Source organism: Aplidium turbinatum, chromosome 2 (genome assembly GCF_918807975.1).
Source record: "Aplidium turbinatum chromosome 2, kaAplTurb1.1, whole genome shotgun sequence".
Lineage (NCBI taxonomy): Eukaryota > Metazoa > Chordata > Ascidiacea > Aplousobranchia > Polyclinidae > Aplidium > Aplidium turbinatum.
The window spans coordinates 35,120,032-35,133,208 of NC_137473.1; the positions used below are offsets into that span (position 1 = coordinate 35,120,032).

General features: G+C 41.0%; 1 protein-coding gene across 1 annotated transcript in view; it reads right to left on the bottom strand.

Annotated features, from left to right (window-relative positions):
* The window catches only part of LOC145788526 (ATP-dependent RNA helicase DHX58-like), a 53,461-nt gene that overhangs the window by 6,135 nt on the left and 34,149 nt on the right, over nt 1-13,177 (bottom strand). Inside the window, exons 17-24 of the mRNA XM_082600288.1 lie at nt 11,895-12,030; nt 11,280-11,445; nt 5,563-5,673; nt 5,189-5,337; nt 3,404-3,539; nt 3,083-3,304; nt 808-975; nt 334-488 (exon numbers count right to left, since the gene is read on the bottom strand). Coding sequence (XP_082456414.1) covers nt 334-488; nt 808-975; nt 3,083-3,304; nt 3,404-3,539; nt 5,189-5,337; nt 5,563-5,673; nt 11,280-11,445; nt 11,895-12,030 — 1,243 coding nt within the window. The remainder of the gene's footprint in view (nt 1-333; nt 489-807; nt 976-3,082; nt 3,305-3,403; nt 3,540-5,188; nt 5,338-5,562; nt 5,674-11,279; nt 11,446-11,894; nt 12,031-13,177) is intronic.

Genomic DNA, 13,177 nt, shown 5'->3' on the forward strand with positions numbered 1-13,177 from the left:
TAGAAATGATAACAATTCCGATGAACACCCAAACTTAACAGTATTTATTTGAGTAGTTTTTGAAAGTAAAACTTTTAAGTAAAAGCTTTGTTCCGTCACAGGTGTTGCCACAAGTTTTTTTCTTAAACAATTTTGAAGGTTTCTTAAATTGGAGCAGAACTATTCATCTGGCAACACTAGTTTTGTAGATCTAGCCATGTCCTTTTGAAATTTGAAAAAAAATTATAAACATTTTTTATAAAAAAAAGCAGGTCACCCGGGTAGCTACCCACTACAACCTTTCTTTTTGTAAGTGACTTTCGATGAGAGTTCAGAAAAAAATATACATCATACCTCGCTTAGTAACTGGAGTGGATCCATAGCTCTAATATTTGAGAGGATATCTTGTGTCAGTTCGACACGGATTGAATTTTCCCTTTCTCTTTTAACATGGCCACTGTCGGCGTAAGCAAGCATTATCACCTTGCTGTCTTTAGCTCTTCCTCGTCCTGTGGGAAACAGATGCAAATAAAATACTTAAACTGATGCCTTTTTTTTCTTTTCTTAACGTAATAGTGACAGAAATTAATCTACTTCTTAACAAACCAACCAACCTAACCAACAAAATTTAAAGTTTTACTAGGGCCTGAAAAAGTTACTAAAAGCGTCGTTTAAATAGTTATCACACCACTTAATGATTGAAATTCCAAGTAGTAAGAGTTTACTACATGAGACTAATACTAATCAGATCATTTATCAAGATTCAAAGCATTGAACCAGGAGACATCAGTGTTATGGTTTAACGGTGAAAACTTTGTTTAAAATTACCTTTTCTCTGAACCTGACCAACCTCGTTGGTGGAATAATTGTACGTCACAATTAGGTTGCATTCTTTGATGTCCAATCCCTCCTCGGCGACCGAAGTTGCAACAAGTACTTTGCACAAGCCCTGCTTGAAGTCTTTCAATGTGTCCTCTTGGCCAGTTTTGGTCATACCTGGCCAAAGTATTACGTTATGTAACCAAAATATTTCGTTATGTAACCAAAATATTTCGCCATACAACCAAAATATTTTAATATTCTATTTACGTCTGCAGACGTTGAATCATGTAAAAAAGACGTTGAATCTATGTAAAAATGACGGATTTTGCTGTCTGGGTGCCATAGCAATGTTCTATGGAGAGATCCGGTTAAAACTGTAGTAGCCAATAATAGCAATTTTGCTATTTCTCGTTATTGTACCAGTAATGTATGATGCAAGCATTTACGACACAATATAACAAACTGCACATTTGCAAAGTAACAAGTTCAATGCACTTAAAAACGGATAAATATCGCACATTCACATACGCATGGAACCTTTCTTAAAGGAGCTAAGCAAGAAGCAGTAGCGCACCCAGCATGGGGCTAAGGGGGCTCAAGCCCCCCCCAAACTCGCCACAAAAAATAAAGTTTTTGTAAGTTCCCTATGTATACCTTTTGCTGACAGGTTAGATATGAATAAGACACAACAATACAACAGGGCCGAGCATTATAACAATATATTTTACATATTTGCAAATAGTTTTCACAGTCGAGCGTTTTCGGCTTAATTTTAAGCCCGAATCAAGAATCAGAAAATAATTAATAAATGCCATAAATTTTAACTTCTTGAAGGTTTAGGAAAAGGTTTAGAATTTACATTAGGAAAAGGCAACTACATAAATAACTACAAAAAAATTTGCACCACAGGGAACGTGATACATCAAGTAAATGTTGAGGAGAATGGACGCACCTCCAGCAAATAATTATTTGTTTAAATTTGGGTTGTAGCGTATAGCGTTAACAGTGCTTCCTGAATTTTGGTGTCAAATTGGGATGGCTTTTGCTTAAAATTATAAATGAATCAGCAGAGAATTTTTGATCTGTGCAAAAAGAACGCTCCATGATATGGTCTTTGATGGCACTTTTCTTTAACTCCCTATAAAGTTCAGATGCTCCCGTACTCTCGTGGTCAAATGCCTGGTGGACAACTGGACATACCGATGTACCATACCGTCATACGTCAATGCCGAATCACCCGGACATGTAAAACTGTATAGGCCTACGACATTTGAGCAGAGAAACGAAAGCATCTGGGACTTTAATTGAAAATACGAACTAATTTTGAATGTTTTGTAAATAGGAAAAACGTCCACATCAAATTTAGTCTACTGTTTACAAAATTAGTGTTTTGTTTCAAACTGTTTTCGTGCTAGTTGTTGGTTTCGCACTTATCTGTGTTGGCAAACGGAAAGCTAATTTTATCCTGTCATAAGCCTACATGACGAAAAGTCGAGATCTATAGAAGATTGCGAGAGTGGTCGTAAGGATGAGAGTGTTGATGGTTCTAATAGCTTAGGGTTCACTAGGCCAACTTCTAATCTGATTTGAGAGAACGAAAATTTTGAAAAATTGCTTTGAATTTGGGGCAATTTGAGAGCATGTTCAACAAAAATTTAGGTATGAATATTACTGTAATATGGTGCTGTCCGGTGGCATAGCAAAAGGATAAGATCATGCTTTCCTCAGCACTTTTCGGAAATATAAAGCTATGTCTCTATGTTGATTTGGATGCAACTTATTTCGTCCCCTAAAAAATTCTTACCCCGATTCCGTACCCTGAAATTGGAGTAACAAAATCAAATTTCGACCAAATTCGTCCCCTGAAAAGATCAAGAGAAATTTTGAAATGTTTGCTGCAACTCCGATCAGCGACTTCGGCTCTGTTGTTTTTTTTTCTCGATCTTTTCAGGGTACGAAATGTTCAGGGGACAAAATAGGTTGCACCCGTTGAGTCTCTATGTTTTCTTGTTGCTAATTCCTTTGTTGAATTCACTTTGTTGAATTTTTCCATTGGAAATAACAAAATTACTGCATTTTCTGAGTAAATTGCGGGGCTCTGTGCGATCGCACGGTTTGCACACCCCAAAGACCGGCACTGATGGCCGGTGATGGGCATTGGCCTACTGTCACTATTGTCGCAAATCACTCGGCCGACATTTCTGAATTAGCCCCCCCCTAAAAAATTTTCTGGGTGCGCTACTGGCAAGAAGGATATGCTGTACGAAACTAAGCCATGTACCAAAACTATCTACTCGTGCTCCTGCGCCTGTCAGTTGCTTTGGGTTTAACTTGTGAGGTTGTAAATCCTCATTTCCATCCAAATAAGTAAGAAGAGCTTTTGCTATGGCCCGAGTTTTTACAAATATTATGCATCGGGAATGTTCTTTCTTTATAAACTCTCTGCAGAGGCAAAGTGTGAGGCGTTCCAACATTGGGTTCACATCATCGCTTATTTCCGGCCCTGCAATGAAAGATAAATATGATAAGTTTATTAGTAGTAAACGATGAACAGTTCAGTCCAATAATGCAGCCAAAGGATCAGCACGATACAGGTTCTTACTGTGCCTGTCGTAGATGTCTTGCATTTTTTCTTCAGCATCATTTTTAGGTTCTTGTTCAAAAAGTGTATCATCGATGTAAGTCAGTGCGTCCATACTTCTAACTTGATCGTTGAGCATCAGCGCTGTGTTGTATTCCTGTGAGGTAACGTTTGTTCAATATTTTACGACGCGATACATCTTTTTATTTGAATAACATGACAACTGATGCACCACTGAAATTGTGAAACTTTTCGTCCATCCATTGATCTATCTAAACAATGTAACGTCTCTTGTTCCTGTATCGCGAGGGGTGGACTGTATAAATTTGAAGCAAGACTATGCCATAATGATGTTGTCTAGTTATATTCGAACGTTGAAGCTGCAAGATCAAACAATGTCAATAAGTGAAAACTTCACACGGTCAACATTGGTGACCGGTTCTGAGTCAGTGGTTTAAAACCTTGCAAAGACTAAACTTAATCTACGAAAAAAAAAGATTTTTTAATTCAAGAGCCCTACTACGACATCTTTCGAAGCTGGGATGGAGTGCAACGTGTGTTTGAACAGTTGATGAATAGCAACTCAACCGTTCAAACCATTTTAATTGGTACCTTGACCCTTAAGACAAGAATTCAAATTTTTTAATATACCTCCAAAAATTTCCAAATCAAATCCAACCAATAAAGAGGAAAACCTACATGTTACCACGAAGCAGCAATGACTAAAGTTACTAGAATGAATGCATTCGTGGTAATCAACCAGATCCAGGTCAGACAAGGCCAACTATGGGTGACTTTATGGACCGTTCTACTTCACATCTCGCTTTATTGCTCGTTCTTTGAACTGGGATATTGTAAAACGTGCAAGGTTCCGCAATACCATCTACAAATCTACATTCTACAGTGTGTTTCTAACAACCTAGTATTTGGTGTTCTTTTCTGCTTTTTGTTTTCCGTGACACATATTTTCGCATACCTCGATGCTTTACTTCATGTCCAAATTACGAAAGCTTACATTGAACGATACATTGAACCGCCTTGAAAGCTTTCACCTTCGTTGCTTGAGGCGCATTCTTGGTATTTCCTGGAAGGACAGAATACTCAACACCACTGTTCTGGAACGTTCTTGCTCCCTGAGCATGCACCTTCTCCTCTGCCAGCGACGTCTACGCTGGTTGGGGCATGTATCCAGAATGAAGGATGGGTGCATTCCAAAGGACATTCTGTACAGTGAACTTGCCACAGAGAAACGCCCAGTAGGACGACCAACTGCACTGCGTTACAGAGACGTTTGCAAACGAGACCTGAAGCTAACTGACATAGACCGTGCCAGCTGGGAACTGATCGCAGCAAACCGCAACAGATGGCGCTACGAAGTGAGTGCGGGTCTAGCAAAGGGTCAGTCGAGGCGGAGGAAGCAACTAGAGCAAAAAAGACAAAGAAGAAAAGAGAGACAGCAGCCTCAGAACTCCTCTGATTTCATATGTCCAAACTGTGGACGAGACTGCCACGCTAGGATTGGACTTCAGAGCCACATGAGAAGCTGGCGTACCCAGAGTGCTACCATCATCTGAAAAGATGGAAGGACGCCTACTACATTGAACGATTATAAATTCTAGAGTAGGGGTCTCAAACTCAAACTTCTCAGAAGACCAAATGAATGCTGCATGCAGCCCACGGGCCACATGCTGGAGGCCCATGTTTTAGAGATATTTTAATCTAGAAATCTATAACGCTAGAGAGGTTTGCTAACTGTCCATACGTTCTGAAATTTATATGTTATTTTTAGAAAGTTAGCATACTTACACGCAGATGAGTAGCGTAGGCCATGAAGAACTGACTCGCTGTTTCATCCTTTATAAGCTTGCTCTTGTTCAGAAGATTTACAGCCCATGCCTCATAATCTTGGCTCCCTGGAGCGGCGCGAAGATCAAAAGCTATCCTTCCTTCAAGAACTGTATGAAAAACAAACCTAAATTAACAAACCTAAATTAACTCTACAAACCATAGAACATCACACTAAGATATATTTTGCATGACATCATTGAAAAAGTGTTTGGGACAAACAATAAAAAGATAACAAAAAAAATCAAGCATACATGTGAAGACAATATATTATATTGTATAATAGATCATTCGTTGTGATAAAGAATAACAAAAATATAAAATATATTTTTTACCATTTTCACAACGACTTATATCTTGTTTAATGCTGTCCTGTATCTCTTTCATTGCTTTTTTTATGCCGATAGAAAATGGATCGTGCTCTCTCTTCGGAACGGCAATCACATCTGCATTTAAAAATTAAGCGCTATGGTATACAGTATTTCATAGAAACAACATAATAAATAAACTAATACAACATAATGCTTTAACAATAAAAATAGGACGAAAGCGAGGACGAAAGCAAGTACCTCCACGTGGTCGTCCCCGCAAGTACCTACTTTGGGAAACTAAACTTGCTACAACTGTCGCTATAAAAGTCATCATGCGGAAAAACAATCATCAGAATGGTACCCCCAGACCAAGCACAGCGCCCTTGTCAGGGCGAACAGCTCCAGCTGTTGTAGGTCAAGGAGTGACCATTCTGGAACTAAATGTTGAAGGCACCACCAACGCTAAACTAGACATCATCACACAGCTTGCCCACAACAACGATGCAGCGGTGATCCTCATCCAGGAAACCCATTGCTTGACCCCGGAGAAGCTTAAGATTCCACACTTTGATCTTGCTACCTGCACCCTCAGCAATAAGCATGGAATAGCAACGTTCGTTAAAAAAGACCTTCATTGGATACTAGAAGCAACTTCCACAGCAGATCGCAGTACGAATACAGGATACGATTGTTGTAAATGTCTACAAACCTCCTCCAAGTAGACTTCTTTCGACATCATTACCACCATTTCCTGCACCCTGCATATATGCAGGGGATTTTAATTGCCGTCACACTGATTGGGGTTATTGCAACAACAACACTGATGGTGAAACTTTAAATGAATGGGCTTCCAAAAACGATCTTTCCCTTTTATATAACCCTCGGGAACCAGATAGTTTTCTATCCGGACGCTGGAACACAGGAACCAATCCTGACCTTGCTTTTGCAGGAGTACTCCAAGACGAATCCATCCCAGATCGTAAAATCATAGAAAAATTTCCCAAATCTCAGCACAGACCCTCTATAATCTTTCCTGCATCTATTGTGCAACCGCCACCAACTAACCCAGTCAGACGCTGGAACTTTAGGAAGGCTAGATGGAAGCAATTCTCTGAAATCACGAGTAAACTAGTTCATACCCTACCCCCACCCAATAATGCAGATGTCAATACCTCCTACACAGCCTTCACAGATCTGCTTCGCCATGCAGCAAAACAGGCAATTCCCCGTGGCCAATGCAAGGAATACATACCATGCTGGGACGAAATGTGTCAAAGTATGTACGAAGACCTGAATGACTCCGAAACATCTGAAGACTTCCAAGAAACGTCTGAAAGCCTGATGCAGCACCTCAACACCAAACGTCAGGAGCGATGGATTGAGACAGTCGAAGCTATAGACTTTACCCACTCCAGTCGTAAAGCATGGAACACGGTCAATCGCCTGACTGGAAGAAGTTCCAGAACTTGTTCGAAATGTCCTGTAGCACCTAATGCCATTGCATCGCAGGTTGTGGAAAATGGACGACACCAACATATAGACCGCAAATTTCAACGCAGACTCTCAAGCCTCACATCAGAAATGTGGAAGGATGACACGCGTAACAACGAACTAACTGAAGACTTTTCGACCGAAGAAATGAATGAAACCATAAAGTTACTGAAAGCAGGGAAGGCCCCAGGACCAGACCTGATTCACCCCGAATTCATACAAAACTTAGGAAAGGAAACGATTAATTGGCTACGAAATTTTTATTCTCATTGCATGCGAACCCTAAAGATCCCTAAACTCTGGCGGAAAGCATTGATTGTTGCAGTCCTAAAACCAAACAAACCGGTAACTGACCCAAAGAGCTATCGCCCCATCTCCCTATTGTGCGTGCCATTCAAACTACTGGAGCGCGTCTTACACCGACGAATGGAACCCGCTATTGACCCCAAACTCCCACAAGAACAGGCGGGGTTTAGGAGAGGAAGATCAACAGTCGACCAAGTAACCTTGCTGACACAAAACATCGAAGATGGGTTTGAGGCCAACTTGAAGTCGGGAGCGGTCTTCCTCGACCTTACTGCGGCATATGATACTGTTTGGCACAGGGGTCTCACTTACAAACTGCTGCAGATAATCCCAGATAGACACATGGTTAAGTTTATTGTAGAACTCATCTCCAACCGCAGCTTCATCCTTAAAACCAGCGACGGAAAGAAAAGCCGACAGAGACGTTTAAGAAATGGAGTTTCGCAGGGATCTGTTCTCTCCCCAATGTTGTTCAACATCTACATTTATGACCTTCCAAATACTTTCTCTAATAAATACGCATACGCAGATGACCTGGCTATTCTTTATTCTCATCGCAAATGGGAAACAGTGCAGAACACCTTGACTAGGGATATGGACATTCTATCTTCCTATCTGCACCAATGGCGCTTCAAGTTGAGTGAAGCGAAGGCGGTGACTTCTGTCTTCCACCTATGTAATAGAGACTCAAACAGGAAAATTAACATCCAAAATAATGGCCGAACACTTCCTTTCGAAGCCACACCCACATACCTTTGAGTTCGACTTGATCGGTCCCTTACATACCGCAAACACCTAGAACACTTACGCGGAAAAGTGACAGCTCGTACTGCTCTCATGAAACGTCTTGCTGGTACAAGGTGGGGTGCTAGCTCCTCAGTGCTGAGAACAAGTGGTTTAGCCTTAGTCTACGCCCCTGCTGAATACTGTGCTGCTACTTGGTGCAGAAGTGCCCATACTGACCTTGTCGATGTACCAATCAACAACTGCCTTCGAACTGTCACAGGTTGCCTCCGCCCAACTCCAACTGACTGTTTGCCTGTCCTTGCAAACATTGAGCCAGCTGCACTACGGCGCCAACGTGCTGTTCTTTCCCTGAGCCGTAAAGCCCTAAACCCTGGCCATCCGCTACACACAACCACGCTGAGATATCCACCAAAGCAGCGGCTAAAATCAAGAAAGCCATTTGTACGCGCTGCACAAGACCTTCTGGCAGCCTCTGGTGGAAGCCCTAGCAAACAGTGGTGCCACGCGGCGTGGTGTGAACAATAGTCAAGCAGTACGTCCCCGCTTCGCCAAGTATTCAGATCCCCGTCCGAAAACCAGATGGGACATGGCCTCTCTAGACTTGCCTCATCAAGGCGTAACCGTTTGCTCACTGGTGTTGGACATGTTGCAGACATGTTGCGTTGGGGCTTGGCAGAGAGTGCTGCTTGTGAGTGTGGCGAAATGCAGACGGCAGCCCACATTATCAAGGATTGCCGGCTATATAGACCACCCCATGGTATGGAAGGCCTAATATCCATCGATGACGACACCAGGCAGTGGCTAACCAACGGATGCCCTAACATATAGCGACAATACGAGAGAAGAAGAATAAAAATACGGTACCTATCTGCTTTTCACTAGTATTCTTCTAAGAACAACTTTACAATGTACAGGGTGAACAGAAAGTCCTTGAACTTTTTTTCATTCTATGATTAAACATATTGTATGTCACTTAAATGCCTTTTTAATATGCTAGATATCTTGCTAAACTCTCTCAAGTTTAGGTCTAATTGTAAAATGAGTCAAAGAGAAGCCATTATTCAGCTCTATCGCGTGGGGAAAACTAACTCTGAGATCATTAAGCTCTTAAAAGTTGCCAAATCCACCGTTTACCATGTTGTGAATAGATTTAAGGAACTTGGTAGATGTGACGATCGTCCTAGGAGTGGAAGACATCGCACTGGTTAAGGCTGTCAGAAAAGGGGCGAGGAGAAACCCAAACAGATCGTCAAATGGCAAAAGACATGAATGTGAGCAACACTTTAATGACAACCATTGTGGAACAAGATCTTCAATTGTCTCCTTACAAGATGAGAAAACGGCAGTTCCTTAAACCTCTTCAAAAGCAAGAGACTTGAAAAAGCACAGATTCTTCTCAGAGAACTAAAGGCAGGCATGGCAAGAGACCATTTGTTCAGACGAAAAACTCTTCACAATAGAAGCTCAGTTCAATAACACTGGTCAACACAACTTTTCTTGCATGGAGTTTTTCAATGGATTTAGGGTAATTTTGGGGTGCTGAATCCAAATCTGATTTCAGATTTATCCTATCACATCAGGTTTCTGAGATATGATAACAGCAAATTGTTACTTTTGTCAAAAGTGGAAGATTTGACGTTGCGTTTATTGCACATACACATTGTGCTTTATCCAGAAATCCAGGCCATGTAGTACATAAGTAGCTGAAATACACCCACCAACTATAATTTTGATACCAATTTGTTTTCTAAGCAACATTATTAACCATGCAGTAGTAACAAGCTAAAAGGGAGGCTAAAAGTATAACTGCCCCCCTCCCCCGTCAATGTTTTTCATGAAACCACAAAGATTTAAGCAGGCCTATGGCAATGCTTGTTCAGTAACCTTACTTAGGCTGTTTTGGCCTGTCTAACACTAACCTTTCGTTATAGCACTGCATATGTTGGTGATAAACGCAACGCCAAATCTTCCACTTTTGACAAAAGTAGCAATTTGCTGTTATTATATCTCACAAACCTGACGTGATAGGATAAATCTGAGGTCAGATTCGGATTCAGCACCCCAAAGTTACCCTAAATCAGTTCTTAAAGCCCATGCAAGAAAAAAAAATTTTTTTTTTGTTGACCAGTGTAATCAGAATGATAGAATTTATGCAAAGTCTTCAGCAGATATTAAAGATTCTGTGAGAACAGTTTACCGACGCCAAAAACCGTCTTCTGTCATGGTGTAAGCCGCCATCTCCTAAACTTGGAAGTCTCCTCTGATTTTCGTAGAACAAGGGGTAAAATCAATTCAAATCGCTCCATCAAGGATGTTTTGGTTCTAGCTCTTAAAGAGATAAAGAAACACTACAAAGATCAGCCCTTCATATTCCCACAATATGGTGCACCATCCCACACCTCAAGAAAGACTCAGAACTGGTGTTCACGCCAACTTCCAAGAATGTGGCTTTTCTCATCGCCTGATTTGAACCCCATGGACTTTTGTGTGTGGTCGTTATTGGAGGCAAAGGCCTGTTCCGTTGCTCACCCAAGTGTTCATGCTCTGAAGCAATAACTCCTGCGGGAATGGGCCAAAATATCCCAGGATGAGCTGCCTCGATCGAAAACTTCAGACAAAGAATTGAGAGAGTTATCCAAGTGAAGGGTGGCCATGTTGAAAACAAACAAAGAAATTTATTCCTAGTATTGTAAGCTCTCATTGTGATACCTTTTTGACGAAATTTTATTTATTTTCTATTAATAAATCGTTTATAATTAAAGCAACTTGCGTTCTTCTGGTGACTATTTACTAGGTTACCTCCTGATGTTAAAGATGATAACTAGCTTTTTGTATTTCCAAGTGACGCAAGTTACTTTAATTATCAAATGCCTGGTGAACAGTCTCACTCTGTTTTTACTACCAAATCGTTTATAAGTTGGTCCAAGGACTTTTTGTTCACCCTGTAAAGTCAGCTGTTGCAGTTTATAACGTGTTATTTATAAACAAAGCATGATCCCCCAACATGCATTATATGTCACCCAGAATGTATCCCTTTCCTTAGTGCTAAGCGGGGTAATGACCCAACATCAATTTTAAAAGATTTTTGATATGACCCGACGAGGTATCGAACCCACGTCCACAGGTTCTGAGGCGAACACTTTAACCACTAATTCGTACAAGTACAAGGTAAATCAGACTCTTTTTATTGCTATTACCATCTTGTGCTTCATGCTGGAATTGCAAAAGATCTTGCACAGTTTCGTTGACTTGTACAGGAGCTGTAGTCACATCAAGATTGGCCATCAATGTCTTTATGTTTTCGTGAGCTTTTGCCATCGTCTTAGCTTTTCCCATGCCTGGAGAGGCAGTCAGCCCGACAACCTAAAAATTAAATTCGTTGCTTCCGATTCGATGGTGCAAATTTCCAGCTTCAATTATTGTTTTCGTTATTTAAACGGAGCGTGTCAGACAAAGGCTACGTGGCTTATGGTACTGTATTAGTGTCAAAGTTGATGTACTGTAGATTATTCTGCAAGTTGAACTGCATTAGAATTATCGTCCATCTTATTAACCCAAAATATAGGCTAGTTTTCGTAAATTGAATAATAGAAAAAAGCTTTCAAGACAGACTTTCGAGAAAACAACATTTCTACAAGAAATCGTTCAACCCACGTGCAAACGGAAAATCTGTACAAAATCTTACTTTTGGTTCGAGTTCGCTTCACGTAAGAATTCGCTTCACACCTTTATATGTTTTTATAAAAAAATTTGCAGACTTCCAAGGTTACGCCTCTCATGGCATAGGCTTATCATCAAAAAGTCGAGCTTACTTGAGGCAACTCCTTTTCAGTCAACTTTTCGTCCAAATAGAGTCTCATTATCATGTTGTAAGGGTCATTTTTGACCGTGTGATGGCATTCGTCAATGATTAACAGGGAAATCTCGTCAATCGTCATTATTTCATCGCTGATAAAAATGGAAAAATTATTTTAAGAATAAGTAAAAAGACGTACAGTGTAAAAACTTCCGTGACAACACTGTGTGACTGAATGTACGCCTACACAAGCTAAGTTTTGAAGCATGGCAAGAATTTTACTGCATTGCAAGAGCATGTAACTTGTATTGCTTAGAATTAGATGACGTTTCATGAGCGATATGAAAATCCATACATAGAAATATGCAGGGTTGTAGAAAAAACGGCCTGCTACTATTCGAAGATATCCCAATTCGGAGAAAGCCTTAATTTCGAAGATTTCTAAAATCCCACAGCGGCATTACTCATCAGTTTATTCAAAGAAATTCGCTTATAATGGTGGTTAAGCAAATGAAGTCTCAGCGAAGTCTGAACCAAAGTCTCACAGAGAAAAAAATTGTCAAACGGCGTTGTTCATGATTGTTCATGATCACCAATAAAGGATAATTAAATAAAGTCTTTGCAAAAAAAAAAACAGTTCTCAAAGAACGTTTCATATCGTCGTCGTCGTCTGAGCTTCTGGGGCCGAGGGTCTATCCTTTTACCACCCCAGATTCACGATGTTCCCGGACTACACTGGAAGGCTGCTAGAGAGCAGCCAGTCTTTAGTTTCATCATCCATGACGCGCAGACCTTCCACTCCGTTAGGTGGCTTGAAGATGGAGCAGTCATTGATGATGTGGTCTGCGGTCTGTTCCTCGGCACCACATTCACAGGAGGAGAAAGAAGCCATTCCCCATTGGTGCATGGTTGAGCGGAAAAGCCCGACGCCCGTACGGAGACGGTTGAGGCGCACCCATACCTGTCTCTGTAGTGTCAGGCCGATGGGGCGTGTGTCGGCGTCGGGGATGAATGGAGTCTGGTGGTGCTTGACCTCCATTCAGAATTCCATTTATGGTCCGCCCAAGTAGCCGCAGAGATGTCTTGTTCATCAGCTTCATATCCATACTTGTTACGCATGAATCAATATCACGGTCAACACACCACTGGTAATCACTTCTTTAAAACGCAATAAATTAACTTTGTTAACCTGCAGACCGACTGCCTCTCTTTGTCAGATGTATGAAATCTCCCCTCAGTGTTACTAGCAAGATCCAGAACTGTGACATCAACGATTATAGGTTTGGTTAATTGCCTATC